Source organism: Myotis daubentonii, chromosome 16 (assembly GCF_963259705.1).
Source record: "Myotis daubentonii chromosome 16, mMyoDau2.1, whole genome shotgun sequence".
Classification (NCBI taxonomy): Eukaryota; Metazoa; Chordata; class Mammalia; order Chiroptera; family Vespertilionidae; genus Myotis; species Myotis daubentonii.
Genome location: NC_081855.1, coordinates 56,554,795 through 56,578,807, shown reverse-complemented (window position 1 = coordinate 56,578,807; position 24,013 = coordinate 56,554,795). Strand labels below are relative to the sequence as shown.

The 24,013-nt window shown below is 64.2% G+C and overlaps 2 protein-coding genes across 5 annotated transcripts in view; both read right to left on the bottom strand.

The window, feature by feature from the left end:
• Positions 1-440: 440 nt before the first annotated feature.
• ENDOV (endonuclease V) lies at positions 441-8,261 on the bottom strand. Of its 4 annotated transcripts, none has more exons than XM_059671470.1 (9): positions 8,143-8,261; positions 7,625-7,796; positions 5,112-5,246; positions 4,858-4,897; positions 4,010-4,122; positions 3,244-3,312; positions 2,875-3,003; positions 1,788-1,861; positions 441-574 (listed from the first exon to the last, which is right to left on the bottom strand). In XM_059671470.1, the coding sequence occupies exons 1-9, from the start codon at positions 8,196-8,198 to the stop codon at positions 568-570; spliced, it is 795 nt and encodes a 264-aa protein (XP_059527453.1). In that variant the 5' UTR covers positions 8,199-8,261; the 3' UTR covers positions 441-567. The 4 variants fall into 4 exon arrangements, with proteins under 4 accessions (XP_059527453.1, XP_059527451.1, XP_059527452.1 ...); XM_059671468.1 differs by lacking the exon at positions 441-574 and adding an exon at positions 584-1,221; XM_059671469.1 differs by lacking the exons at positions 441-574; positions 4,858-4,897 and adding an exon at positions 584-1,221 and having other exon boundaries at positions 5,108-5,246.
• An 845-nt stretch (positions 8,262-9,106) lies between these two features.
• RNF213 (ring finger protein 213) overlaps positions 9,107-24,013 on the bottom strand; it is a 77,614-nt gene continuing 62,707 nt past the window's right edge. Inside the window, exons 55-66 of the mRNA XM_059671467.1 lie at positions 22,842-23,001; positions 22,015-22,195; positions 21,010-21,101; positions 19,999-20,250; positions 19,014-19,146; positions 18,658-18,741; positions 17,340-17,520; positions 16,941-17,220; positions 16,283-16,477; positions 15,912-16,007; positions 15,534-15,706; positions 9,107-10,806 (exon numbers count right to left, since the gene is read on the bottom strand). Coding sequence (XP_059527450.1) covers positions 10,653-10,806; positions 15,534-15,706; positions 15,912-16,007; positions 16,283-16,477; positions 16,941-17,220; positions 17,340-17,520; positions 18,658-18,741; positions 19,014-19,146; positions 19,999-20,250; positions 21,010-21,101; positions 22,015-22,195; positions 22,842-23,001 — 1,981 coding nt within the window. The 3' untranslated portion in view covers positions 9,107-10,652. The remainder of the gene's footprint in view (positions 10,807-15,533; positions 15,707-15,911; positions 16,008-16,282; positions 16,478-16,940; positions 17,221-17,339; positions 17,521-18,657; positions 18,742-19,013; positions 19,147-19,998; positions 20,251-21,009; positions 21,102-22,014; positions 22,196-22,841; positions 23,002-24,013) is intronic.

Here is a 24,013-nt window from a genome sequence, read left to right as displayed (position 1 = left end):
GCCTGGCTGCACCGGGAAAAGGCTGCCACTGAGCGAGCGCCGGCCGGTCCACGGAGTGAGTCGCCCCGAGAGCCAGGAAGTCACCCCTCGGACAGAACTGCGAACGCGCATCACGAAAGCGTGCACATGGCCGCCCCGGGCGCCGCCCACAGGAGCCGGAACAGAAACCCAGCGTCCCCGTGACGGGTGGGTGAGAACCGGGTGCATTTTAACGAAAACGCACAACCGCTCAGGGACGTGGCCGGCGAAGGTACCTGACCCCGCGGCTCCGGCTCAGGGGACGGGGCTGCGGAACCTGCCTTTGCCCTCACCCGCAGCTGGGAGGCCCGCGGAGGCCTGCGGCCAGAGGAAGCGGTGGCCTTAGCTGCTCCCACTCGCGGGGAGGCCACGCCGTCGCCGCCCGCCCGAGGTGGCCCCGGGGTGCTGCTGTGAGTCACCCCTGGAAGCTCTCCATGGTTTAATGATCAGGAAGCTCAACCGGAAACAGCCGGTGGCAGATGTTCCCGAGGGGACGGGGCAGAGTGGTAACATCCGTGCCGTCCAGCGGCCGTGAGCACCTTTGTTGTTTCAAAATCTATTTTTATTGATTTTAGAGGGGAAGGGAGAGAGAAACATTAATGATGAGAATCGTGGGTCGGCTGCCTCCTGCACACCCCCCACTGGGAATCAAGCCCACAACCGGGCATGTGACCCTGACCGGGAATCGAACCATAACCTCCTGGTTCATAGGTCGATGCTCAACCACTGAGCCACACTGGCGAGGACCACGTAGGCACTTTGAGGAAAAAAAAAAAACCCCTCCCGTGACCCCCGGGAAAGCCACTGGGCCCGGGTCTGGGCTCTGTGCTGAGAGGTCTCTGTGGACCTCACCCAGGCTGTTCCAGGCCTCGTGACCGTGGACGGGGACAGCGCAGCCATGGGAGCAGGGCGCGCGCGGCCCGTGTCTGAGTCCAAGCGCACCACCAGCTGCTGGGGCCGGTCCTGCCCCTGCGGAGGCGCCCGGGCCAGTGACTGCTCTGAGGCCAGAGCGCCAGGCGGGCGGCTCTCTCCAGGGCGTCCGGCGGGCTCCGCGCCCAGCCCTGGTCCTACTGCCCCTGGGCGCCCAGGTCGGGGGCTTCCGGGTGTGTCCTGAGGCCTGGGCTGTGGGCCTCGGGGGTCTTGCCCTCGCCCGGGGGCTCTTCGGGGCCTCCCTGGGGCCACACCTTTGGCCTCGGAGCCTTCCTGGTGAGGACGTGGGAAGGGGCAGCATGAAACCCCAGCGCCTGAGGGCCCCTCGCTACCAGGGCCCTGGAGGCTGCCCCTGACCTGGACCCTCCACCCAGATGCCCCGCCGGCCCTGGGAGCGCTCAGGCCTCAGCAGCTCCGCCAGGCCCAGGCCGCCGGCTCCCAGGGGAGGGTGGACAGAACCCGCTCCGCTCCTCACTGCCCCACGCCTGCTTCCCGCCTGTGAGGGCAGCGCCGGTCCGGAGGCTCCCCCCGGCGAGACCCAGCAGGATGGGCACCCCTGTGCCTGCCACGAGGCTCAGAGCGGAAAGGACGCTGGTGGGGCAGCCAGGACGGGAGCCCGCTGGTCTGACCCCCACCCCCTTTGTGGGGCCCCACCCCGTGCCTCCCAGGCAGATGCCCACGGCAGGCAGGTGCCCTGGTGGGAGGTGGGCCGTGGCTTTGGGGGTTTCTGGCCACGCCTCCCCCAGGCCCCCAGCATCCTGCTGGCTCCTCTCCCGTCCCTTCAGGGACACTGCACCCCAGCTGAGGACCCTGACCACTGCCCAGCCTCCTGCGCTCACCTCTCCTGCCCGGGGGCGGGGGGCCTGGGGCCGCCCAGGGTCCTGCGAATGTAGTCTCGGGAGCGGATGTCAGCCTGAGGAGAGGGTGGTGCTTGAGGCGCTGGGTCCCCAGCTGGCCCCTGGGCAAGCCCTCCTGCCACTCGCTCCCCCCGAGAAAGCCTGGCCTGGGGGGCAGGTGACAGGAGGACAGCAGGTCCTGAGGCCTAAGGTGGGGATCCAGGCCCCCACATTTCAGCTGCAGCCACGCGGCTGCCCTGGTTTCCTGGCGGACAGCACCCTTAGCTGGTGTGGCCTGAGCCGAGGTCCCTGCCGAAACCCCTTCCCTGAGGGCTCCCCCAGGTTCAGCCAGCGCCCCGTCCCCAGGGTGGTGCAGAAACGCCCACGAAGTCCCTGAGTGGCCAGGGGCCGGGGGCCCCCGGACCTGGCTGCAGGGCCTGCCACGTGCTGACTCCACCCCAGGGGCTGGGCCTTCGAGCCACGTCCGACAGGACACACAGCTACCCGCCCCCAGGCCTCTGTTCCAGCGGGAGCGGGCAGGGGGACAGCACTCTGGTGGGAAGGCACCGCGAGAGAGCCCAGGCCTGGCACGGGCACCCGCGGACGCCAGGGGGAGGAGTAGCGCCCACCCCCTGCTCCCAGGAAGCAGTCGGGAGGGCAGTGCTGCCGGGCAGGGACCCAGAGACTGGACCCAGGGACAGCGGAGTCGCTAGACAGCCTCACCCCACTGGCGACAGGATCTGCCCCTCCAGCACAAGGGCCAGCTCTGCGGTCCGGGGCAGTTCCGGTCGCACAAGTGGGTGGGACGCAGGACAGGCTCCTGGAGCCAGGGCCACGGGGCAGCTTAAGACCCACCACCGGCACCTGGTGGGAGAGCGTGGGCACCCAGGAGCCGCTCAGCAGCCACGGAGGCCCAGGCCCTCAGCAGGGGCCGAGCCCACGCCGTGCGGGCTGTGCTGCCACCTGGAGGCCACCCCGCACGCTGCAGCCAGGGAGGCCCCAGGACCCGGGGAAGGGGTGGTGGCCACCGGGTGACAGGGTCCCGGGGGGCCAGAGGCAGAGCCAGGCCCTGGATGAGCCGCCCACCCACCTGGCGCACGGGCTCTGGGACCCGGAACCGGCAGCAGCTGTGGGTCAGGCGCACGGCCGCCTCCAGGCTCATCTTGTGGCCCACGGAGACGTAGAGGGGCTTGGTGCTGCGGTCGTGGCTCCTCAGGGCCTGGGGCAGGGAGGAGTCAGGGCGCCGGGCAGGCCCTGCGGCTGGAGGACTGAGCCTGTCCTGGGTGCAGGAGGGACCTGGGGGCATGCAGCGCCTGGGGCACCTTCCTGCCGCTTGTGGGGGGACGGGGTGGGCCTGCTGACAGCGCGGGGTGGGGAGGCAGAGGCGAGAGGGGTGGGGTGGGTGTGCGCGTGCAGGTCCGTGGGTGTGACCTGCCGGCGGAGCACAGCCCGCACTCACCCTGCCCAGGACGGCCCCGGAGCCGCCCCTCAGAGGAAAGGAGTCCCCGCCGGCGCGCAGGAGGCGGATCTGGGGAGCAGCAAACACGTCAGTCGCCTTCACAGCCTGAGCAGCCGCGGGGCAGAGACGGCCCGGACCACCCTGGCAGCGACCCTGCCCGGCAAGCTGCCCTCAGCTCTGTCCACCCTGGCGAGGCCCTCGGAGCGCGGCTCTCTCCTCCCGGTTCCAGGGTGAAGGCCGGGCCGGGAGGGCGGGGGGCCGCCTGCCCAGGCCTCAGCGGGTGGGGGGCCTGCTCCTGCCCCCAGGCCCTCGCTCCCTGCCGTGCTCACTCCTGCTGGAGTGTGGGCACATTTGCTTCAGCCCAAGGACCGTTTCTGGGGGCGGCGGGGTGGCCCACTGGGAAGGCGGGGTCCCTGCCCACGGCCCCACGCAGACGCAGGGCCGCCCCGACAGACACGTGCCCTGTCCTCCGGCTGCTTCCCAGAGAGAGCGAGTGCTGCCCCCTGTCTCGGGAGGCCCCCGTTCCTGGTGCTGCGCAGGGCATGGCACAGGCTCCCCGTGTCCCGGCCCAAGAGCCAGAGGCCCCACCCCACATGGGGCCCCCTCAGGGGCAGGGGGGCTGGGAGAGGAGCTCAGAGGGGGCTGGAGGTTCCACCACCCACAGGGAACCCGGGGGCGCACAGCGGGTCTTCCTGAGCCCAGGACAGGGACCCAGGAGGGGCGAGCGGCAACAGGCCGGGCTGCCCGGGGCGGGGCGGGGTCGCACCTGGTCCCTGTGCAGGGCGTCCTTCTCCAGCCCGTCCACCTGCAGCAGCTTCTTGGCCACCCCGACGCAGGGCAGGTCCGTGAGGACGCCCAGGTGGCAGGCCACCCCGAAGCCTGGCGGGGGAAGGGCTATGAGCCAAGGGGTGCAGGGGCCGCGGGACACACCAGACCCTTCCTGAGTCTGCCGAGCGGACCGAGGCTGCCTCGGGCTGAGGGACGGGACCCGAGCCCCAGCTGACCTTGCCGTGGTCCCTGCCCAGCTTCCCAGGAGCCCGCTGGGCGGAGGGCGCCTCCCCCTCCAGCACTTAGACCACTCGGCGCTCCCAGCACCTCCCTGCTTCCTTCCCTTTGTGGCCACCATCAGCCTCTGGGTCTCTGGCCCCCAATTCCCCTGACAACTCGGGGGCTCTTGCCAGGTGGCCGGATTGCTGTGCCTGGGGTCCCCGGCCAGGGTGGTGCGTGTCCCCACCTTTGCCCCTCTGCTGCCCAACGGTCCCCCGACTTCCTATCTGAGGGTGAGGTAGCCCGGCCCCTCAGCTCTCCTTGGGCCAAGTCCCAGTGTCCTGTTCAGGGCCAGGACGCCAGGCTGCAGGTGGCCACCAGTGGGACAGGCGGACGGAGCTCGGGCCGGGGCTCCTGGCGGCCATCAGTCCCACCCGGCAGTGGCACCACGTGGGCCCCGGGGGTGCTGGGGGCCTTGGGCAGGCAGGATGGGGGTGAAGAGAAGGGTCTTTACTGGGGGTCCCAACAAGGCAGAGAGGAGTTGTCAGCGCCCGGCTGGGTGGGAGCCGGCGTCCTAGGCGTCCCCCCTCCCTCAGCCCGCCCACTGCCTCTCGGGAGCAGGATCACCTCGGGGGTGGAGCACCCCATTTCCATCCACAAGGAGGACCTGGAAGAGCCATCGGGAAGGCACGGTGAGCGGTGCTGCCGTGAGGCCGGGACGTCCGGGAGCAGGAGGCTGGGGCCACCACTGAGCCCAGGTATTGAGAAGGTCCTCTCCCCGCGCTCAGGGCAGAGTGGCCCTCCTCCAGGAAGCCCGCCCGCCCCCCGCCCGTCCCCCCCCCCCCCCGCCCCCCGCCGCAGAGGCCCCTGGAGGTACCTGCCTGGGGCATGAGGCTGGGCTCCTTCTCCTGCAGCCGCTGCACCGCGTCCACCAGGAAGGGCACCTCCCGGAAGGCCAGGAAGCCGGACAGGTAGGGGGCCGTCAGGTGGACCAGGCGGCTGTCCTCATACAGCACCTGCGCCAGGAGCCAGGTCAGGCCGGGGAGGAGGGGGGGCATGGCTCTGCCTTCATCCGTGGATCCCCTCCTCCGCAGCCCCCCTCCCCTCCCTGCCTCGCTGTCTGGGAGGAGCATGAGGACAGGTGAGCGCCCTGCAGACGGGGCTGGGGAGTCGCCCCGCTGCTGAGTCAGCTCCTCCGGTCGGGCTGCTCCCGTGAGAGTCAGAGCCCAGGCCGGAGGTGGGGAGGCTGAGGGGACAAGGACAGGCCCCGGGAGAAGTGCTGGAGACGGCAGGTGGGAGGAGTGGGGACAGGGTCTAGGGCAGGGCCGGCAGTCAGGGCTCCCGGAAGTGCTCCCACAATGACAGCTCCCCCCCCCCCCCGGCTCTTCAGAGCGAGCGGCTAACACAGCCCGTCGCACGCGGTCACTCGGTGTGGGACCTGCTTCCGGCACAGGGACCCTGCACCTCGGGCCTGAGGGCATGCACGTTCTCCAGACCTCGAGTGGCCCTGCACCGGTCAGCCGCCACTGCCTCCGCCCCACACCCCAGCCCTCGGCCACCACGGCCCCACTTGGTCCCTGGGGATTTGCCCATCGAGCCTGCAGGTCCTCGCCCGCACTGGGGGCCACTGGGCCAGACTTTCCCAAGACCCCCGGCTGGTCTGAGCCCCTCACGCAGCTGACTCGTCCAGCAGCAGGCCCTGGGCACGTGCTGGGGTCGCGAGAGGACACAGCCTGAGACCCCGCCCTGAGAGCCCCGGTCAGGGGGCCGGTAACTCATCCCCGTGAGGACCGCTGCCCAGCACCGCCTGAGATTGAGGCCGGGGCAGAGGTGGGGCCCCTGCAGCGAGGGGCAGGCACGGCCCACGGGACACGGGAAGGCCAGAGTCCCTGGGGCTGGCGTGTCTATGGCGGGCTTGCGGTGGCGCTGGCTGCTTCAGTGCCTGGCCTCAGCTCAGCTCAGTTGTGCAGATACATTCCCGTCCACAGTGAGGGAGGAGGCGGCGCAGGCCTGGGGGTGAAGTGGGCGGGGCAGAGCAAGGTGGGAAGCCAAGCAGCCACGCCTGTCCCCCGCGCTGTCCTCCATGCCGACCAGGGCCTCTGAGGACCAGGCCTTGGCCGCTCGCCCGCGCTCAGCACAGAGCAGGTGCCGGGCACACTCCTGGGTTTTGATTGCGGGGCCCCCAAGTCCAGCGCGAGGCCCGAGGCGGAGGACGCGGCCTCTGGGAGGCGGAGGAGCAGGGAGGGAAGCTCTGAAGCAGCATAGCCAGGCCCCCTCCCAAGCTCCTCCTCAGCCACGGCGCCCTGAGCTGGGCCCCAGACACACCCTGGCACACGTTCACTCACTCATCCACGCAGCTACTCCCGTCTTCTCTCCACCAGGCCGGAAGCTTGGTGCCCAGGCCACGGCTGGTGGGCAGGACCACACGGTCGGGGAGACGGGCCAATCCCATTACAGTGTGAGAGAGAAAAGAGAGGGTGCTGGGAGCACCTCTTGGTCTTGCAGGATGAGGGGTGTCACTGGAGAACCTCACAGATGGGTAGAACGTTCCAGGACAGGGAACGTGGCGGCGAGGGGCAGGCAGCGGGGGCAGCGTGGCCTGCCTGCGGGATCCAAAGCCCTCGGAGAGGAGGGTGGGGTGGGGAGCGGCTGAGAGCTGACCCACCGCCTGCCTTAAGCAGAAGTCAGGCCAGTGAGAGGCCTTCGCACCTCGTCAGCAAGCGTGGACTTTATTTGCCACGAAGGCACAGGAAGGGCCTTCCGTGGACTAGGTGGTGACGTGGCCTCACTTGCTCTTTAGGGAAACAGCTCTGCTGGCAGCACGGACCCTGAGGAGGGGTGGCCACGGCACGGCCGGGGAGGGGCAGCGGGATGCACACAGGGGACTGACTCCAGCAGCATTTAGGAGGCAGAGAAGAAATGCTGAAAATGGAGCTGGCGGCCCGGCCGGCGCGGCTCAGTAGTTGAGCGCCGACGTATGAACCAGGAGATCCCGGTTCGATTCCCGGTCGGGGCACATGCCCGGGTTGCGGGCTTGACCTCTAGTTGGGGCGTACAGGAGGCAGCCGATCCATGCTTCTCATCACCGATGTTCCCATCTCTCCCTCTCCCTTCCTCTCTGAAAGCAACAAATAAAAATGCAGCTCGTCTGTGACCGGAGGGGGTGGTCTGGGCAGACAGGTTTCCGGCTTGGGCAACGTGGGATGTGTCCCTGCGGGTCACGGAGGTGGGGAGTCTAAGACGTCTCCTCCTTTTCTTCGCAGACTCCCCGACCTTCCAATGCGATCCTACCAAACACCGCGCTCTCGGCCCAGAGCCCCACCTCTCTCACTAGGGCGCATGCAGCCCAGCAGGCGGCCCTGGTCAGCACCACCCAGCCCAGCCCCACCGTTACCTCCAGCTCAGGGTAGCTGAGCACCACGAGAGAGGCGCAGGCTCTGACACTGTCGCCCTTCACGAAGGACACGTCCACGCCGCCGACCCTCTGCAGCCCGGCGAAGGCGGGGTCCCGCTGCCACGCCTCCGTGTCCTGGTCCACCACGCGGGCCTTCAGCAGGGCTTGCTCCCTGAGGGCAGACACTGGGATGAGCGGGCAGTCAGGCTCCGTCCCTGAGGCTGCCCCGCCTCCTGGCTGCTAGCCCCGCCCCCCAAGGATGCCCCGCCTCCTGGCTGCTTACCCCGCCCTCCCGCCCCGCCCCTAACTGCTTGCCCCGCCCCCTCCCCGAGCCCTGGACGCGCGCCGGAAACGAGCGCCGCCACCCCGCCCACTACAACTCCCGAAGGCCCTCTGGTCCCCGCTCCCGATGCGGGTCGGTAACACCGCCGCCCCAAAGCCGGGGACTCCGAGGCTGGCGGGGCCGCGGGGGGCGGCCGCTTCAGCCCAAGCTCTTGCTCGTTTCCCGGCTTCACTACCGTTTCCAGAGCGACAGGGTTTCCTCAGGCGGCCGTCCAACCGCTTCCTGGGCCATGGCACAGCCCGACACCCCTTCCGCCTGCGTCACTTCCGGTCTGCCCTGGTGGCGCTTGGTGGGGCCGCCTGGGGCGGGGCTCAGCGGACGGCGCCGCCTGGTGGCTGGAGGTCGCACGGGCACGGCCTCGCCGCCTGCACCGCCCTCGCGAGGACCAGGCGGGGCCGGTGCGCGCGGCCCGCGGAGGGAGGCGCCGTGGGGCTCGGGGTCCTGGCGGGACCGTCACACGGACCCACAGGTGCACAGGAGAAGCCCGCGCGGCGTTCTCACTTGGGACCGAGCAGGAAGCTCCCACATTCATTTGCACAAAGAACGGGCCTGGAGGGGTGGGCGGGCCGCCGGGTCTGGGCCAGGAGATGCAGTGGAGGCCATTGCTTTTGTTTTTGTTAATCCTCACCGGTGGCTGTTTCCCATGGATTTGTTAGAAAGAGTGGGATGGGGAGAGGCAGACAGACATGGACCGGCCGCTCCCAGAAGCGCCCAAGGGTGGGGCCCCTGAGTCCCCGGGGAGGTTCTAACCACTGAGCAACCCGGTTGCTCGGGCTTCCTGGGCCTACACCCCGTCTCCTGCGCTCCCTCCCGCACAGGGCGCCGCAGCGCCTCCCCCTCTGCTGTTTCCAGGTGCCGCCATTCGGGGTGATGCCCCGAACCCCACGCGGGGCACCTGCCACTCACCCGGCGCCTTGGCCTCAGTCCCAGTGACTGTGGGAAGTTTCCTGGGAGGGCACAGACCTTTGCTCGCCAGACCCCCACCCAGGCCAGGGCCGGAGGGCACCCCGAGGAGGCCTTTACCCTCCTGCTCTGAACCAGGGCACGTTCCCCACGGGTGGCAGCTCTACACCACATTCCGCAGCGGGCAGAGCCGGCCCCAGCCAGCGGGCCCGCCCCCCAGAGAAGGACTCTCTGGCTTGATCAAAATGCAAGTTTATTAAACAGGTGTAACGGCTGTAACAGAACTTGCATGTGTGTGTGCTCGGCCAGTGTATTTTGAGGCAAAGACGACAATGCTGGACAATGGCAGTTAAGGCTTTGAAAGCATCGCGTACAAAAGTCTTCATAAAACCCCTTCATAAAAGCGGGGCGAACCTTCACTCCGCCCCGCCCCCCACCCCCCCAAAGGAAGAAGGGCCTTTGGCCCCGCAAGGAGCCCGAGTGGCGTTGATGGCCACTGTGGCGGCGTCACCCTAGCCCTGAGGATCCTGGGAGTTCCAAGTGCAAGGCGAAGGGCCGAGCAAGCCACCCCCTTCCCTGATTGAGTTGCACCCCAGGGTGCGGATGGCATGGGGGTGCCTTTGCATGGTCGGGAGTGATTGCAGGATCGGAGGGCCGAGTGCAGGCGGCCAGCGCCTCAGGCGAAGGAGGGCGGCTGGGCCACTGCCCGCTCACCAAGCACTTGGTGGCCGGGCGGCGTCTGCAGCCTCGGGGGTGGGGCTGAGGGGTCCCGCTCCGGCTCTGTGTAGCTCTCACCACCACAGGCCCCACTCGCTTGGAATGTGCACGAAGGCCTTTCCCTGAGTTGTCTGGCTGTGGCCGTGGCCGTGGCCGTGGGTGCCGGGCCCCCAGGAGTGGGAACTAGTCCAGAGAGGCCCTGGCACCTCACGTCCAGCTACAGCAGGACGAGGGCAGGGCTGGGACCAGAGTCCCGGGTTCTTTTCTGGAAGCTTCCCGGCCTCGTGTCCTCCCTGAGTCTGTTTGTGCCTCGGCGGAGACCGCGGGGACCTTGAGGTCACACGGGATCCGCTGATGGGCGAACGCCGGGCCATGCGCCCCCAGCGGTGCCAGGCTGCGCCGGGACCCACGTGGGCATCGACACCCGTTCGTTCCGTTTCAAAAGCCCAGACGCGGAGGAAGCCTGGCCGCCGGTCCGGCTCCTTCCTCTGGCAGATGAGGAGGCCGAGCCCCTGAGAGCGTGGGGCTGCGTCCAGTGCTCCGACCCGGGGTGGGGTGGGGTGGGGGGTGGGGCTCGGGCCGGGCCACGCCAGGTCCTGTTGGTTTGGCCCCAAGGTCCATGACGCCAGGACGCCCTGGCACCTTCTGCTCCCGGGAGCCGAGGAGAGGCTGCCACTCTCAGTGCGGAGGGGGGAGGGAGAAGGACGCCGCTCTTCCGTGAGAGCAGAGCATGTTACAAGAAATAAAAGAAAAAACTGTAGCCCTGCCCCCTCCGACCACGTGGCCCGAGAAAGAGGGGCTGGAGGCCCGAGGCACACAGTTCCCATCTGCTCCCCTGGACCGTGAGCACCATGGCCCTTTTGGTGTCCACCTCCCGGGACCCGTGGTCACCACCTGGAGAGTGCGGAGCACACGCTGGTCCCAAGGCTGCAGTCCCAGCCGGAGGGAGCAGCTCTGTGGGGGGGGGGAGCAGCTCTGCAGAGGGAGCAGCTCTGTGGGGGGGGGAGAGTAGCTCTGCAGAGGGAGCCGCTCTGTGGGGGGAGCAGCTTTGCAAAGGGAGTGGCTCTATCTCGCCTGTCGCGCCCGCTTCAGCAAGGCCGCCGTTTTCCACGCAGAGACACAGTGGCAGAGCAGTATCTCCTCCGGGAACTGACCCTCCATCTCGGGGGGAATGTCAACTTCTTTCGTCTCCATGTAACTCACTAGAGTTTCTCTCAGGCTGAAAGACCAAGGGACAGGGCGGCATTTAGAACAGATTCCAGACAACCTTGGACCCCCTCCCGGCCAGCCGCGGTCCCCTCCCTCCGTGGTCCCCTCCCTCCACAGTCCCCTCCCTCCACAGTCCCCTCCTGGCCAGCCGCGGTCCCCTCCCTCCACGGTCCCCTCCCTCCACAGTCCCCTCCTGGCCAGCCACGGTCCCCCTCCAGCTGCGGTCTCCCTCCATCCCTGGTCCCCCACTTGGCCATCTGCCGGGGTCCAGCCCCAGCGGGTCCAGGGGTCCCCAAAGGTGTAGACGGAGTCGGCGAAGACTATCCACCTTCTTCCTACGGTGGAGTCCGATCCATCCCGAGTGTGGGGGTTCTCAATGGGGGGTGGGGCTTACCTAGGGGAATCCTGTTCCAGGGGTTCCCAAAGGTGTGGACGGAGTCGGCGAAGACTATCCACCCTCTTCCTAAGGTGGAGTCCTATCCGTCCCGAGTGCGGGGCGCTTACCTAGGGGTCCCTGTTCGGGCACCATATGCTGGGGTCCAACCCCAGCGGGTCCAGGGGTCCCCAAAGGTGTGGACAGAGTCGGCGAAGAAGGAATGACACGGAGACAGCGTTCAGTTGATCAGCAACCTAGCCAGGATCTCTAGCCCGGATCTCCAGAGAGGTTCTGCTTCTGATTTCCAGCGAGGTTCTGTAGCCATGTTCCCTCGCTCGGTTCTCCAGCCAGGTTCTGTCCAGGCTCTCCAGTCAGGTTCAGTGTCCAGGTTCCAGTCAGGTTCTCCTGCCAATCTCTGTAGTCAGGTTCAGTCCAGGATCCCTTGCCATGTTCTCCCGCTAGGCTCTGTCTCTAGGCTCCGAGGCCAGTCCCGGTCCAGGATCCTCTGGCATGCTCTCGCCAGCGAAGTTCTTCTGTCTCTAGGCTCCGTGTAGGTTCTGTCTTCTGAATTCTGTCTCCTGAGTTCTGAGTGTTTCTGTCTTGTTACAACTGTATTTATACCAGTTGATTCAATCCTATCAATCTCTATTACAAAGGTTAGGGCGTTTCTTATCTCCATTCCAGGGAGAAAAGATTATGTAGTTTAAGCATGATTGTTCGTAGTTAAAGGGATTAATTACCCGCCTGGCACTTAGTTGAGGGGTTTTATTCCCTCCCTAACTTCAGGGGAAAATCCCTACCTGGGGATTCAACCTTTCTCGGAGAGGTGACTTTGGTTAAAACACAGCGCCAAGAAGGTGAGCAAACATATTAAGAAAAGTATGCCATATATGCCAGGTCCCTTGAAACAGCAAGCATGGACCGGCTCCCGGCAAATTCCCCCTTTTTTATTTTTTAAAAGCAGGCATTAAAAAGAAAAACCTCAAACGCTCTCTTGTATCCATTTTAAGAGTAGGATTGGCGCTTTCTGCTATTACCTGAGTCCTGATCTAGCACCACAGGGAGAGCTTGCCAATCCTGCACTTTCCCGGGGTGGAAAGGCTGCAGTGGGGTTAAGGATAAGGCTCCTTGGGCCTACCTTCTCCCATGCCTCTACATTTACCTTTCCGGCACCTTTCCTTCCTCAGAAAAGCATGGACGTATTTCTTGTATAAAATGTTCTGTCTGACTGGGAGTAACCTTAATTCCTCTGCTAACAAGCATATATGTTAAAAGATCAATACGGAGTCTTTTTTCTTTAGACTCAGTATGGCACATCTTCTTAATCTAAAGATCAATACAGAGTCTTCTTTCTTTGGACTCAGTATGGCACATCTTCTCAATCTAAGAATCAATACAGAGTCTTCTTTCTTTGGACTCAGTATGGCACATCTTCTCAATCTAAGTTCTGTACTATCCACCTTCTTACCCTACTTATCCTCTATAGGGGGGTCTGTAGTACCCTGGTGGAGTCCTATCCGTCCCGAGTGTGGAGGTTTTCAATGGGGGGGCTTACCTAAGGGAATCCTGTTCCAGGGGTTCCCAAAGGTGTGGACGGAGTCGGCGAAGAATATCCACCTTCTTCCTACCGTGGAGTCCGATCCGTCCCGAGTGTGGGGCGCTTACCTAGGGGTCCCTGTTCGGGCGCCATATGCCGGGGTCCAGCCCCAGCGGGTCCAGGGGTCCCCAAAGGTGTAGACGGAGTCGGCGAAGACTATCCACCTTCTTCCTACGGTGGAGTCCGATCCATCCCGAGTGTGGGGGTTCTCAATGGGGGGTGGGGCTTACCTAGGGGAATCCTGTTCCAGGGGTTCCCAAAGGTGTGGACGGAGTCGGCGAAGACTATCCACCCTCTTCCTAAGGTGGAGTCCTATCCGTCCCGAGTGCGGGGCGCTTACCTAGGGGTCCCTGTTCGGGCACCATATGCTGGGGTCCAACCCCAGCGGGTCCAGGGGTCCCCAAAGGTGTGGACAGAGTCGGCGAAGAAGGAATGACACGGAGACAGCGTTCAGTTGATCAGCAACCTAGCCAGGATCTCTAGCCCGGATCTCCAGAGAGGTTCTGCTTCTGATTTCCAGCGAGGTTCTGTAGCCATGTTCCCTCGCTCGGTTCTCCAGCCAGGTTCTGTCCAGGCTCTCCAGTCAGGTTCAGTGTCCAGGTTCCAGTCAGGTTCTCCTGCCAATCTCTGTAGTCAGGTTCAGTCCAGGATCCCTTGCCATGTTCTCCCGCTAGGCTCTGTCTCTAGGCTCCGAGGCCAGTCCCGGTCCAGGATCCTCTGGCATGCTCTCGCCAGCGAAGTTCTTCTGTCTCTAGGCTCCGTGTAGGTTCTGTCTTCTGAATTCTGTCTCCTGAGTTCTGAGTGTTTCTGTCTTGTTACAACTGTATTTATACCAGTTGATTCAATCCTATCAATCTCTATTACAAAGGTTAGGGCGTTTCTTATCTCCATTCCAGGGAGAAAAGATTATGTAGTTTAAGCATGATTGTTCGTAGTTAAAGGGATTAATTACCCGCCTGGCACTTAGTTGAGGGGTTTTATTCCCTCCCTAACTTCAGGGGAAAATCCCTACCTGGGGATTCAACCTTTCTCGGAGAGGTGACTTTGGTTAAAACACAGCGCCAAGAAGGTGAGCAAACATATTAAGAAAAGTATGCCATATATGCCAGGTCCCTTGAAACAGCAAGCATGGACCGGCTCCCGGCAGCCATCGGCAGAACCAGTGCTCCTGCAACCAGGAACGTGGAGGTCAGCCATAGGCCACCCTCGGCGAGTGGGTCCGTGGGGACCAGGAGCCCAGCCCGAGGTTCTGGTGTGCCCGCCTCCCACGGGCGTGATGTGACGTGCACAAGCACCGTGGGGCCCCCAGGAACGGACTCCCGTCCCCACAGAGTCCAGGGGAGCAAGGACTTAAGAAACTCGACATGGCCCTGGCTGTGTGGCTCAGTGGGTCGGAGCATCGTCCCAGGCACCAGAAGGTCTTGGGTTCGATCCCTGGTCAGGCTGTGGGCTTGGTCCCCATCCGGGGTGTGCAGAGGCAACCGATGGGTGTTTCTCTCTCATCTCCTCTCCCCAGCCCTCTCTTTTCCTCTCTCTAAAAAAAAAAAAATCAATAAATATCCTCACGTGAGAATTTTTAAAAAATCCGAAGATACAGATGTGTACAGGTGTATGCCACACCTGTAACGGGAAAATAGCAACCGTGCCGTGGGCAGCGAGGGAACTGGCCGTGACTTCTGTTTAGAAAACCAGCAAAGCTAAATCCCTGCCTCACACCACACACGGCAATAAACCAGCTGTGACTTAACGCACAAGCAGAGCCCAGAAGCACAAGCAGAAAACGCCGAGGACTGTCCTGCAGCCCGGGACAGGGAGGCCCTGACCGCTCTGTGTGCCCACGGCGGCTCCAAGGAAAACTGTCAGCTTCCCCACAAATTAAACACCAAGATGGGGCCTTTGGGACCTGAGGGGTGAAAGGCTAAGCCTAATCGCTCACGATTAAGAAGAAGATACACAGCCCCCACCCCCACCCCACCCCCAAGTAATCAAAGGGCATCAGAGGCGACTCAGAGGGAGGCCACCGACCGATAAACAGAGAGGCCCCTCAGCCTCGGGGACAGGACAGGAGTGGGCGTGGCCCTGGACAGCGAGATATGAGGAGCGGGGACTGTGAGTGTGTGAGAGTGTGTGTGTGTGTGTGAATGTGTGAGTGTGTGTTCGAGTGTGTGTCTGTATGTGTGTATGTGTGTGTGTGTGAGTGTGAGTGTGAGTGTGTGTGTATGTGTGTGTGTGTGAGTGAGTGTGAGTGTGTGTGTGTGTGTGTGTGAGTGTGAGTGCCCTCACACTATTCGCGGGGTGGCGTTTTCTATGAGAGTTAGGATGTGGGGCAGGGGTGGGTCAAAGGGGGTCAGTGGGGGAGGGGCATCTGTAATACTTTCAACAATAAAAATAATAAGTTTTCAAAACTGACCCCTCAGTGATGCAGGAGTAAGCGGAACAGCAGCAGCAAAAAGGTGACGGGGACCCGACTCAGGAAGCCCCTCGAGGTGCCGAGAGACCCAGCAGAGCAGGTGGGAGCACCCCCGCCCCCCGTGGGGGCCACGGGGGCGTGACCATCATCGCGGGCCATGCAGAATTCCCACGTCACCGCATTTCATTAACTCACTCCTAACGCCGGGCAGGGCCTTCTGTGCCCGGGGCGGACGCCGCCCCTGCCCTGGAGACTGACTCCAGAGTCCAGGGTGCGCAGGGAAGCAGGGGAGGCCGCACCCACCGAGGCTGCAGGAGCCACGCGCCTTCAGGGCGCCCGCAGGCGCAGCCCTACCTCCAGTCGGGGTTGAAGTCGGTGTGGGGGGGCTTCAGTTTCAAGAGGATCATTTCGTGGAGCTCCAGGAGGAAGAGGTCCAGGCAGCTCTGCTTCAGGAACGCGCGCAGGAGCTTGGTGCCTCCTGGGCTGAGCGCCACGCGGTACTTGGTGCCGATCTCCCTGAAGGGCTCCTGCGGGCAAGGAAGCACAGGGGAGGCCCGGGGAGGAGGGAGGGAGGGGAGGGAGGCCTGGGGAGGAGGAAGGGAGGCCCGGGGAGGAGGGAGGGAGGAGGGAGGGAGGCCTGGGGAGGAGGAAGGGAGGCCCGGGGAGGAGGGAGGGAGGAGGGAGGGAGGGAGGCCCGGGGAGGGAGCCGCGTGGCCAGGAGATGGGACTTACTTTCCGCAGGCGCAGCAGCTGCTCAGACTTGTGAGCAGAGAGGAGCTGCCAGAGCGCGATGACGTGGCAGAGCCGACACGGGTGCAGGTGCAGGGCCTGGGGAGGAGGGGCCCAGGACGCGGCGCTAAGATCCTGCCTGAGCGCATCCGGCTCCCTCCGCATTCCACCAGCTCCACACCCAGTCCGCCTCTTCGCTCACCCTCTCTCTCACCTGCTCCCCTGCTCACACCCCCTCTCCCACCTGCTCCCTGTGCTCACACCCCTTCTCCCACCCGCTCCTCCACTCACACCCCTCTCCCACCTGATCCCCTGCTCACACCCGCTCCCCCGCTCACACCCCCTCTCCAACCCGCTCCTCCGCTCACACCCACCTTGGCCACCTGCTCGGTCTGGTCGCCCATGCGCAGCTTGTCCTGCAGGTACACGTTCAGGTCCATGTCCGGGTCCTCGCCCGCTGTGCTCAGAAACCCCAGCGTGACTTCCACGAGGGACAGAGCTTCGCAGGCGTCGCTGTAGGACTGCAGCTGCCCGCCCAGGGTGCTGGCGGCCGCGTTGGGGAGGGGGCTCTGGAAATCGAAGCAGCGGGGGTGGGAGGGGTGAGACGGCTGACACCAAGGTCGCAGACTGGGAGGAGCGCTGTGACCTGAGCTCCTCAGGGTCAGCTGTTCCCAGACACAGGTGGGCACTCACCGGACCCTCAGAGCCACGCGTGAGGAACTGCACACAGACACACACACACACAACACACGTGCATATACTCAACACGCCCACATACATGCACAGTCAACACGCACATGCCACACACATACTCAACACATGCATACACATGCACACACACTCCTCACCTGCACACACATGCGTACATACTCAATACACACAGGCCACACACAGTTCCCTGGCCTGCCGCATGGGCACACGTGGTTGTGACACCCGGACCACGGCCCGGCCCGCCTGCCCGCAGGGAGGAGCGGTGGGCGGCCCGTGCGAAGGGAGCCCCCGGAGCCGGACGCTGCGGCCGGCCGGGCTCACCTGGGGCACCCTGCTCCGGATGGCGGCGAAGAGGTGCTCGTAGTTCCAGTCGCGCCGGTAAACCAGCGTGGGGAGGCCCCTGAGGCTGAGCCGGGGTTTGCCCTGGAGGAAGCGGCCGGTGACCTGGCGCTGGATCCGCTCCAGGTCCAGCTCCTGCAGGCTCTCGCCGCCCTGCGCCACTTGGTACTGGCAGTTGGCAAGGATCAGCGGCATCAGGTCCCGCTCCACCTCGTAGCTGATGACGTGCAGGTCGGTCACCTCAGAGGCGTCCACGGAGTAGCTGCGGAGGGCACGGCCTCGGGCGGTCAGCACCCGCCAGGAGGAGGACGCGGCACAGGCCTGCGGGCCTGTCCGAGGGCCGAGCCGCCTCCCGGGGCTGAGAGGGCGGCCCGCGCTCACCTGTGCTCCTCCTCCGAGAGCTTCTGCGCCGCGTAGACCATGTCGTTGTGCAGGCCGATGAGGTAGCTGACCAGGGCCGTGGCGCAGAGGCCCGGGCCCTGGCGCCGCGGCAGGATGACCTCGAACTCGGCGTCCAGGTCCAGGTCGGCGCGGCAGTAGTCCGCAGGCAGCTTGATCTCGCCTGCAGGACAGGGCTGTTCTCCGGCAGCCGCCCCGGCCGCTTCACGCAGGCATCCGACCACCCGCGGGCAGCAGCGCGGACACCCAGCAGCAGAGCTGCCCCCGGGCTCTCAGGGCCCCTCCCGTTCTCCAGGCGCCGCCTGCCTCAGGGCCCCCAGCACCCTGGTTCCCACCTGGACGGACCCAGGAGGAGCCAGCGTGGGTTTTATTCTTTTTACTAGAGGCCTGGGGCCCGGCCCTCAGCATGGCCTGCGGGGATCGAGCTGAAACTGGCAGCCACCGCCGCCTGCCGCTCCCGCTCATCCCGGCCCTGCGGTGCCCGCCACGGGCTTGCGCCGTCACTCCCGATCGGGAGAGGCTGGCACGGCGGCAGCGGCCTCACCAGCTGTGAGCCCTGCATCTGGCGCCCATTGGGCAGCTGAGCGACGCTCCCACTGTGGGAGCGCCTGACGACCAGGGAACAGGTCCTGCACTGAGCGTCTGCCCCCTGGTGGTCAGTGTGCATCATAGCGACCAGTGGTTTGGTCATTTAGGCTTTTATATAGAGAGATTTTACTTTTTAAAATATATTTTTATTGACTTCAGAGAGGAAGAGAGAGGGGGAGAGAGAAACATCAATGATGAGAGAGAATCGTTGATGGGCTGCCTCCTGCATGCCCCCTACTAGGGATTGAGCCCACAACCCGGGCATGTGCCCTTGACGGGAATCAAACCTGGGACCCTTCAGTCCACAGGCCGATGCTCTACCCACTGAGCTACACCAGGTAGGGCTATTATATTTTTTATTGATTTCAGAGAGGAAGGAAGAGGGGGAGAAAGAGACATCAATGCTGAGAGGGAATCATGGATCTGCTGCTTCCTGCACGCCCCCTACTGGGGATCAAGCCCACAACCTGGGCACGTGCCCTGACCAGGGATCAAACCATGACCTCCTGGTTCATAGGTAGATGCTCAACCACGAAGCCATGCCAGCCAGCCTGAGGGCGGATCTTCACGGCCGTGTACTGCCACTGTCCCAGACCCCTCCACCCACAGGTGCAGGCGGCACAATGCTGTGCGGTGAGGGGACTGGAGGCAGGGCCGCAAGGCTGGGGGGACGGGGCCTCCTGTGCCTGCCACGTGGAAGGCGCGCACTCACCCTGGGTCTCCAGCGACCTCCTCAGCTTGTTCCACGTGGACAGGAACAGCGTGACCCGGCCGCGGAGCAGCTGCTTCAGGCCTCCTGCCGAACACGCCATGTAGGTCAGACTCACCAGGCCGCCCCCCCGCCCCCCCCCCCCCCCCCGGCCCAACGCAGCCTCAGTGCCATGGGAGCGCCCTGGCTGAGTGCTGGGAGCTGAGTGAGGCGGCCACCAAGCCTCCACCGTGTCCGGGTTCACGGCAGCCCCGTCCTCGCGTGGCGGCCCCGAGGGCCTGCCCTCCCCTGCCCCCAGCTGGAGTGACCCTTGAGCCACCAAACAGGCGTCCTGACCTCCTGTGACGGCCGAGTCCTACCTGAGCCGTGGCTGTCAATGAAGCCGCGGATGGACTGGAACTCAGCTTCCGGAACATTCTGGAACCATTTCACCAGATCTCTCTGCAGGGCCAGGATCTCAGGCAAGAACTTCACGAGTCTCAGCTCTGCCTCCTGGGGAGGGAAGGCCATCCGTCCATCCGTCAATCTCTCACCTGCCAGGAAAGTGCCACGGGGCGGGGGTGGGGGGGGATGCGGGGGGCGGGGCCCCAGGGCGGCGTGGTGGGGGCTGGCTCAGGGCCGTGTTGGTATTTCCCTCCGGCCAACGTGGCTTTGGTTGTTGTTAATCTCACCGGAGGACATTGTTCCATTGATTTTTATTTTTACTTTTAATTCTTAAATATATTTTTATTGATTTCAGAAAGGAAGAAAGATTTCAGAAAGGAAGAAAGAGGGAGAGAAAGAAACATTAATGATGAGAGAGAACCACTGATGGGCTGCCTCCTGCACGCCCCACACTGGGGATCGAACTCAAAACCCACCATGTGCCGTGACCGGGAATTGAACCCGTAACCTTCTGGTTCATAGACTGACGTTCAACCCGAGCCCGCCGGCTGGGCTCCATTGGTTTTTAGAGAGCGGGGAAGGCGGGGGGGGAGGGAGGGGGAGAAAATAAGCCCCTCGATGTGAGAGACAATTGTTTCGCAGCCCCCCCCCAAAGCTGCAGACAGTGCGGGGGGGATCCTCCTGGGAGTAGGTGCCCACAGCCCCTCAGGGAAGAGCAGGCTGCTCTGGGCAGGCTGGGGCGAGGGGCCAGGGCGGGGGGGTTGGGGCGAGGGGGCCGGGGTGGGGGGCAGGGGGGGCCAGGGCAAGGGGCCGGGGCGGTGGGGGGGGCCAGGGCGAGGGGCCGGGGCGGGGGGCAGGGGAGGGCCAGGGCTAGGGGCTGGGGCTGGGGGGGGCCAGGGCGGGGGGCCGGGGTGAGGGGCCGGGGTGGGGGGCCGGGGGGGGGGGGCCCGCCGGGCGCACCTTCTGCAGGAACCTCCAGAGCACAGGCAGGCTCTCGCGGCCGTTCTTCTGCTCCACCAGGTGCCGCAGGTGCTCCACGGTGACGCGGGCGCGGCAGCTCCACACCCGGGAGCAGTGCAGTGCGCTGGCCCGGGGCAGGCGGCGCAGGAAGGCGGCCGGGTCCCCCAGCACGATCCTGGCCACCGGGTCGGAGCTGATGCGCTCGTCCCGGCTGATGCGATCGTTCACCTCCAGGAGGGTTTTGTCCAGACGCTGGGGGCACAGGACAGGGCGCTGGGTGTGAGGGCCACGGCGGGCGCTGGGGGCGCCTGGGGCCGGGCCCTGGACAACCAGGGCGTCTGGACTGCTCATTTCACTTGTTTGTTTGCGAATCCTCACCCGAGGGTACGTTTTCCCATTGAAAGTGGGAGGGAGGGGGAGAGAGAGGGAAACATCGATGTGAGAGAGACATCGATTGGTTGCCTCCTGTGGAGCTCGGACCAGGCCTGGGATCAAGCCTGCCACCAAGGTCCGTGCCCTTGACCGGAATGGAACCTGGGACGCTTCAGTCCAGGGGCTGATGCTCTATCCACTGAGCCACACCGGCCGGGGCCGACTGCTCATTTTACACGTCACCAAACAGCCACGCTGCTTTCACACTAACTCTGTAGGTCATGGCGCCCTGATGGCATGAGGCTCAGGCCCGCATCCCCTCCCGCCCTGCGGCTCGCTGACGCTCTTTCCTGCTGCTCCGGGCACCCTGGTCTGACCGAGGAGCAGCTGACCTACGGCTACGGGGCACGGGTGGGTCTGTGTGGGCCTCTCGCTCCCACCATCTGCTGAGAAGTGACACGGAGAGCAACCCGGGCTCCAGCCGCTCTTCCGCCTGCTCCCGCGGCCCCCGGGGCAGCGCTCAGGACGGCGGCGGGGGGCCTGGGGCGGCACAGCCGGAGCCTTTGCTAAGGCGCATGGGCCGAGCCCCAGCGGCTGCCAGGATGAACCCCGCCCCCCGTGGCTGCTGCCCCCACTCGCCTCCAGTTCAGGCAGCAGGAGGGCCTGCAGGAGCTTCTCCCAGGAGTTTCTCTTCTGTTTAGTTGACAAGACGGCATCGAAGCTGAAAGACCCTACGAGAAACGCGTGTGGGTCCCCAGGCACCGGACACAGCCGCCCCCACAGTGAGCTCTGGTCAGCGTCCAACCGAAACGTCGTCCCGTTTTTAGGGAAAGGGAGTGGGTATCTTCCAAATCAACCTGAGGATTTAAAAATGCTCCTGCCGCCCGGCCGGTGTGGCTCAGGGGCCGAGCGTCGACCTCTGAACCAGGAGGTCACAGGTCGACTCCCGGTCAGGGCCCAGGACCAGGTTGCGGGCTCGATCCCCAGTGCGGGGCGTGCAGGAGGCAGCCGATCCGTGATTCTCTCTCATCACTGATGTTTCCATCTCTCCCTCCCTCTCCCTGCCTCTCTGACATCAATAAAAGTATATTTTATTTTATTTTTTTAAATTTTGAATTGCTGCTTATGTCACAGTGAACTTTTTTTTTTAAAGTATATTTTATTGATTTTTTACAGAGAGGAAGGGAGAGAGATAGAGAGCTAGAAACATCAATGAGAGAGAAACATCAATCAGCTGCCTCCTGCACACCTCCTACTGGGGATGTGCCCGCAACCAAGGCACATGCCCTTGACCGGAATCAAACCTGGGACCTTTCAGTCCGCAGGCCGACGCTCTATCCACTGAGCCAAACTGGTTTCGGCAATAAAAGTATATTTTAAAAATGTCTCCTGCTGCCCCGCTCTCACGTTCCCTGTGAAGATGCTCCAACCTCCGACAGTGGAGACGGCAAAGCCGCCCGCACCCTCTGCGCACCCCGCGGGGAGCTTGGAGGAGACAGACGGGCAGGCACACGGTCCCGTCTACCGGCCGGGGCGCCGCACCCATCGCCACCCGTCTGTCCCCGGACCCCATGCTCTGCGGCTGTGCCCCGAACCCCCACCCCTAACCCCACCCCCACCCCCACGGGAGCCCTCACCCCTTACCCTGGCCGGAGAGGGGGTGCTGCTCCCTGAGCAGGACGCACAGCACCAGGTGCACCACCTGGGCCGTGTCGTCCGCACTCTTGCCCAGCGTCCGCATCAGCTGCTGCAGGTCCCGCTGGATGTGCTGCTGCAGGAAGGCGCCTGGGTCCCTCACCACGGGCTTGATGATGCCGGTCAGCGCCTGGGCGGGTGGGGACAGTGCGTCAGATGGGCCCAGCCGCGTGGGGCCTCGGGATCGCGGGAGGGAAACAGGGCTCCTGGGAGCCCGGAGCCCGGCTCTCCGCTTTTGTGGTTCAGGAACCCAGAGGGAAGGCTGCTCTGCCCGAGCCACGGCCCTGACACGGGAAGACCGCTGAGTGCGGCAACCTCTCCACGCCCAGGTGTGGACCGAGTCGGGCATTGAAAACGGACTTGACAGCCCGGCCAGCGTGGCTCAGTGGTTGAGCATCGACCTATGAACCAGGAGGTCAGGGTTTGATTCCCGGTCAGGGCATGTACCGGGTTGCGGGCTGGATCCCCATGGCGGGGGGGGGGAGGGGGGGAGGGCGGGGCATGCAGGAGGCAGCCACTCTAAGATTCTCTCTTGTCAGTGATGTCTCTCTCTCTCTGAAACCAATAAAATATAAAAAACTAAAATGGACTTGTTAAAGGCGGTGGGCACTCCTCCAGCCCGCCCGGTGCTGCGTGAGGGGGGTGGGGGGTAACCTTCGCGTTACCTGGGGGCCTCGGTGGGAAGACGAATCTGAAACCCACAGGAGGGGGGCCCTGGGAGACAGCCCGGCGCCCACACTCAGTGGCAGGACACAGCTGGGCAGCCCTGTGCGTACCTGGGGGCTGAGGGCCGCTCCCCAAAGCATCGCCAGGTGAGTGAGGAGCCGGGCGAGAAGGAAGGCCGCAGGGGACAGGTCTCGGTCAGAGGCCACGGCCTCGTCCCCGGGGGGCGGGCTTCCCAGCACGTGGCCCGTCTGCGTTCTGTCCGCCTCGTTTCTGGAAAGAGCAGGAGAGGCCAGGTGAGGGCGAAGGTCATCTCTTCCCAGATGGGGGCACACCCAGGTCCCGGGGGCCCGAAGGCCAGGCTCCCATTTGGGGGGAACATAACATTAAAAGCACTTTTCCTTCAGAGCCCTGGCGATCTTCCCAAGAGTCTTTTTTTCTTTTTTGTTTAAATATATTTTTATTGATTTCAGAGAGGAAAGGAGAGGGAGAGAGAGAAAAGCAATGAGAGAGAATCATTGATCGGCTGCCTCCTGCACGCCCCCACTGGGGATCGAGCCACATCGGCCGGGCCAGAGCCTTTTTCTTTCTAGAACCACCCTCCTGGCTGAGCCGGGACCCGCAGCTTCTCCAGGAAAAGTGGCTGGAGGAAGCGGCATTCGGTGCCGTCCCCCGGGCCACGGGGCAGGACGGCCGGCCGGACCTGCTTCTCCCGCTGCAATCCCGGGGGGACAGAAGGCTCAGGTCAGCCAGCTTCTGGGGCAGCTGACATCGACCCGGGACACGGGCACAGTGGCCTCCTTTTCCCAAATCAACGACTGGGACCAGGGTCAGGCGAAGGAGCCCCGGCCACGCCCAGGGGGCAGGTGCGACCTGAGGGACATGTCCAGCGGCCAAAATACAGGTGCCCCCACAAATGTGCACACACTTTACCAGCGGAAGCTGGGTGGTGTTTCTTTCCTTTCAGATCTGACCCATTGGAATGAGCAATTACTCAAAGTGGGCGTTGACCTATGACCCAGGAGGTCACAGTTCCATTCCTGCTCTGGGCACATGCCCAGGTTGTGGGCTGGACCTCCACTAGAGGGCGTGCAGCAGGCAGCCAATCCATGACTCTCTCATCACTGATGTTTCTCTCTCTCTCCTTCTCCCTTCCTCTCTAAAGTCAATAAAAGTATATTTAAAAAATTATTCAAAGTGTGTACGCATTTTTGAGGGACATGTAATAGTACTTATTCCTGTGAATGCCCATTGGTGGTTCTAGGACATTCTGATGGTTTGTGGC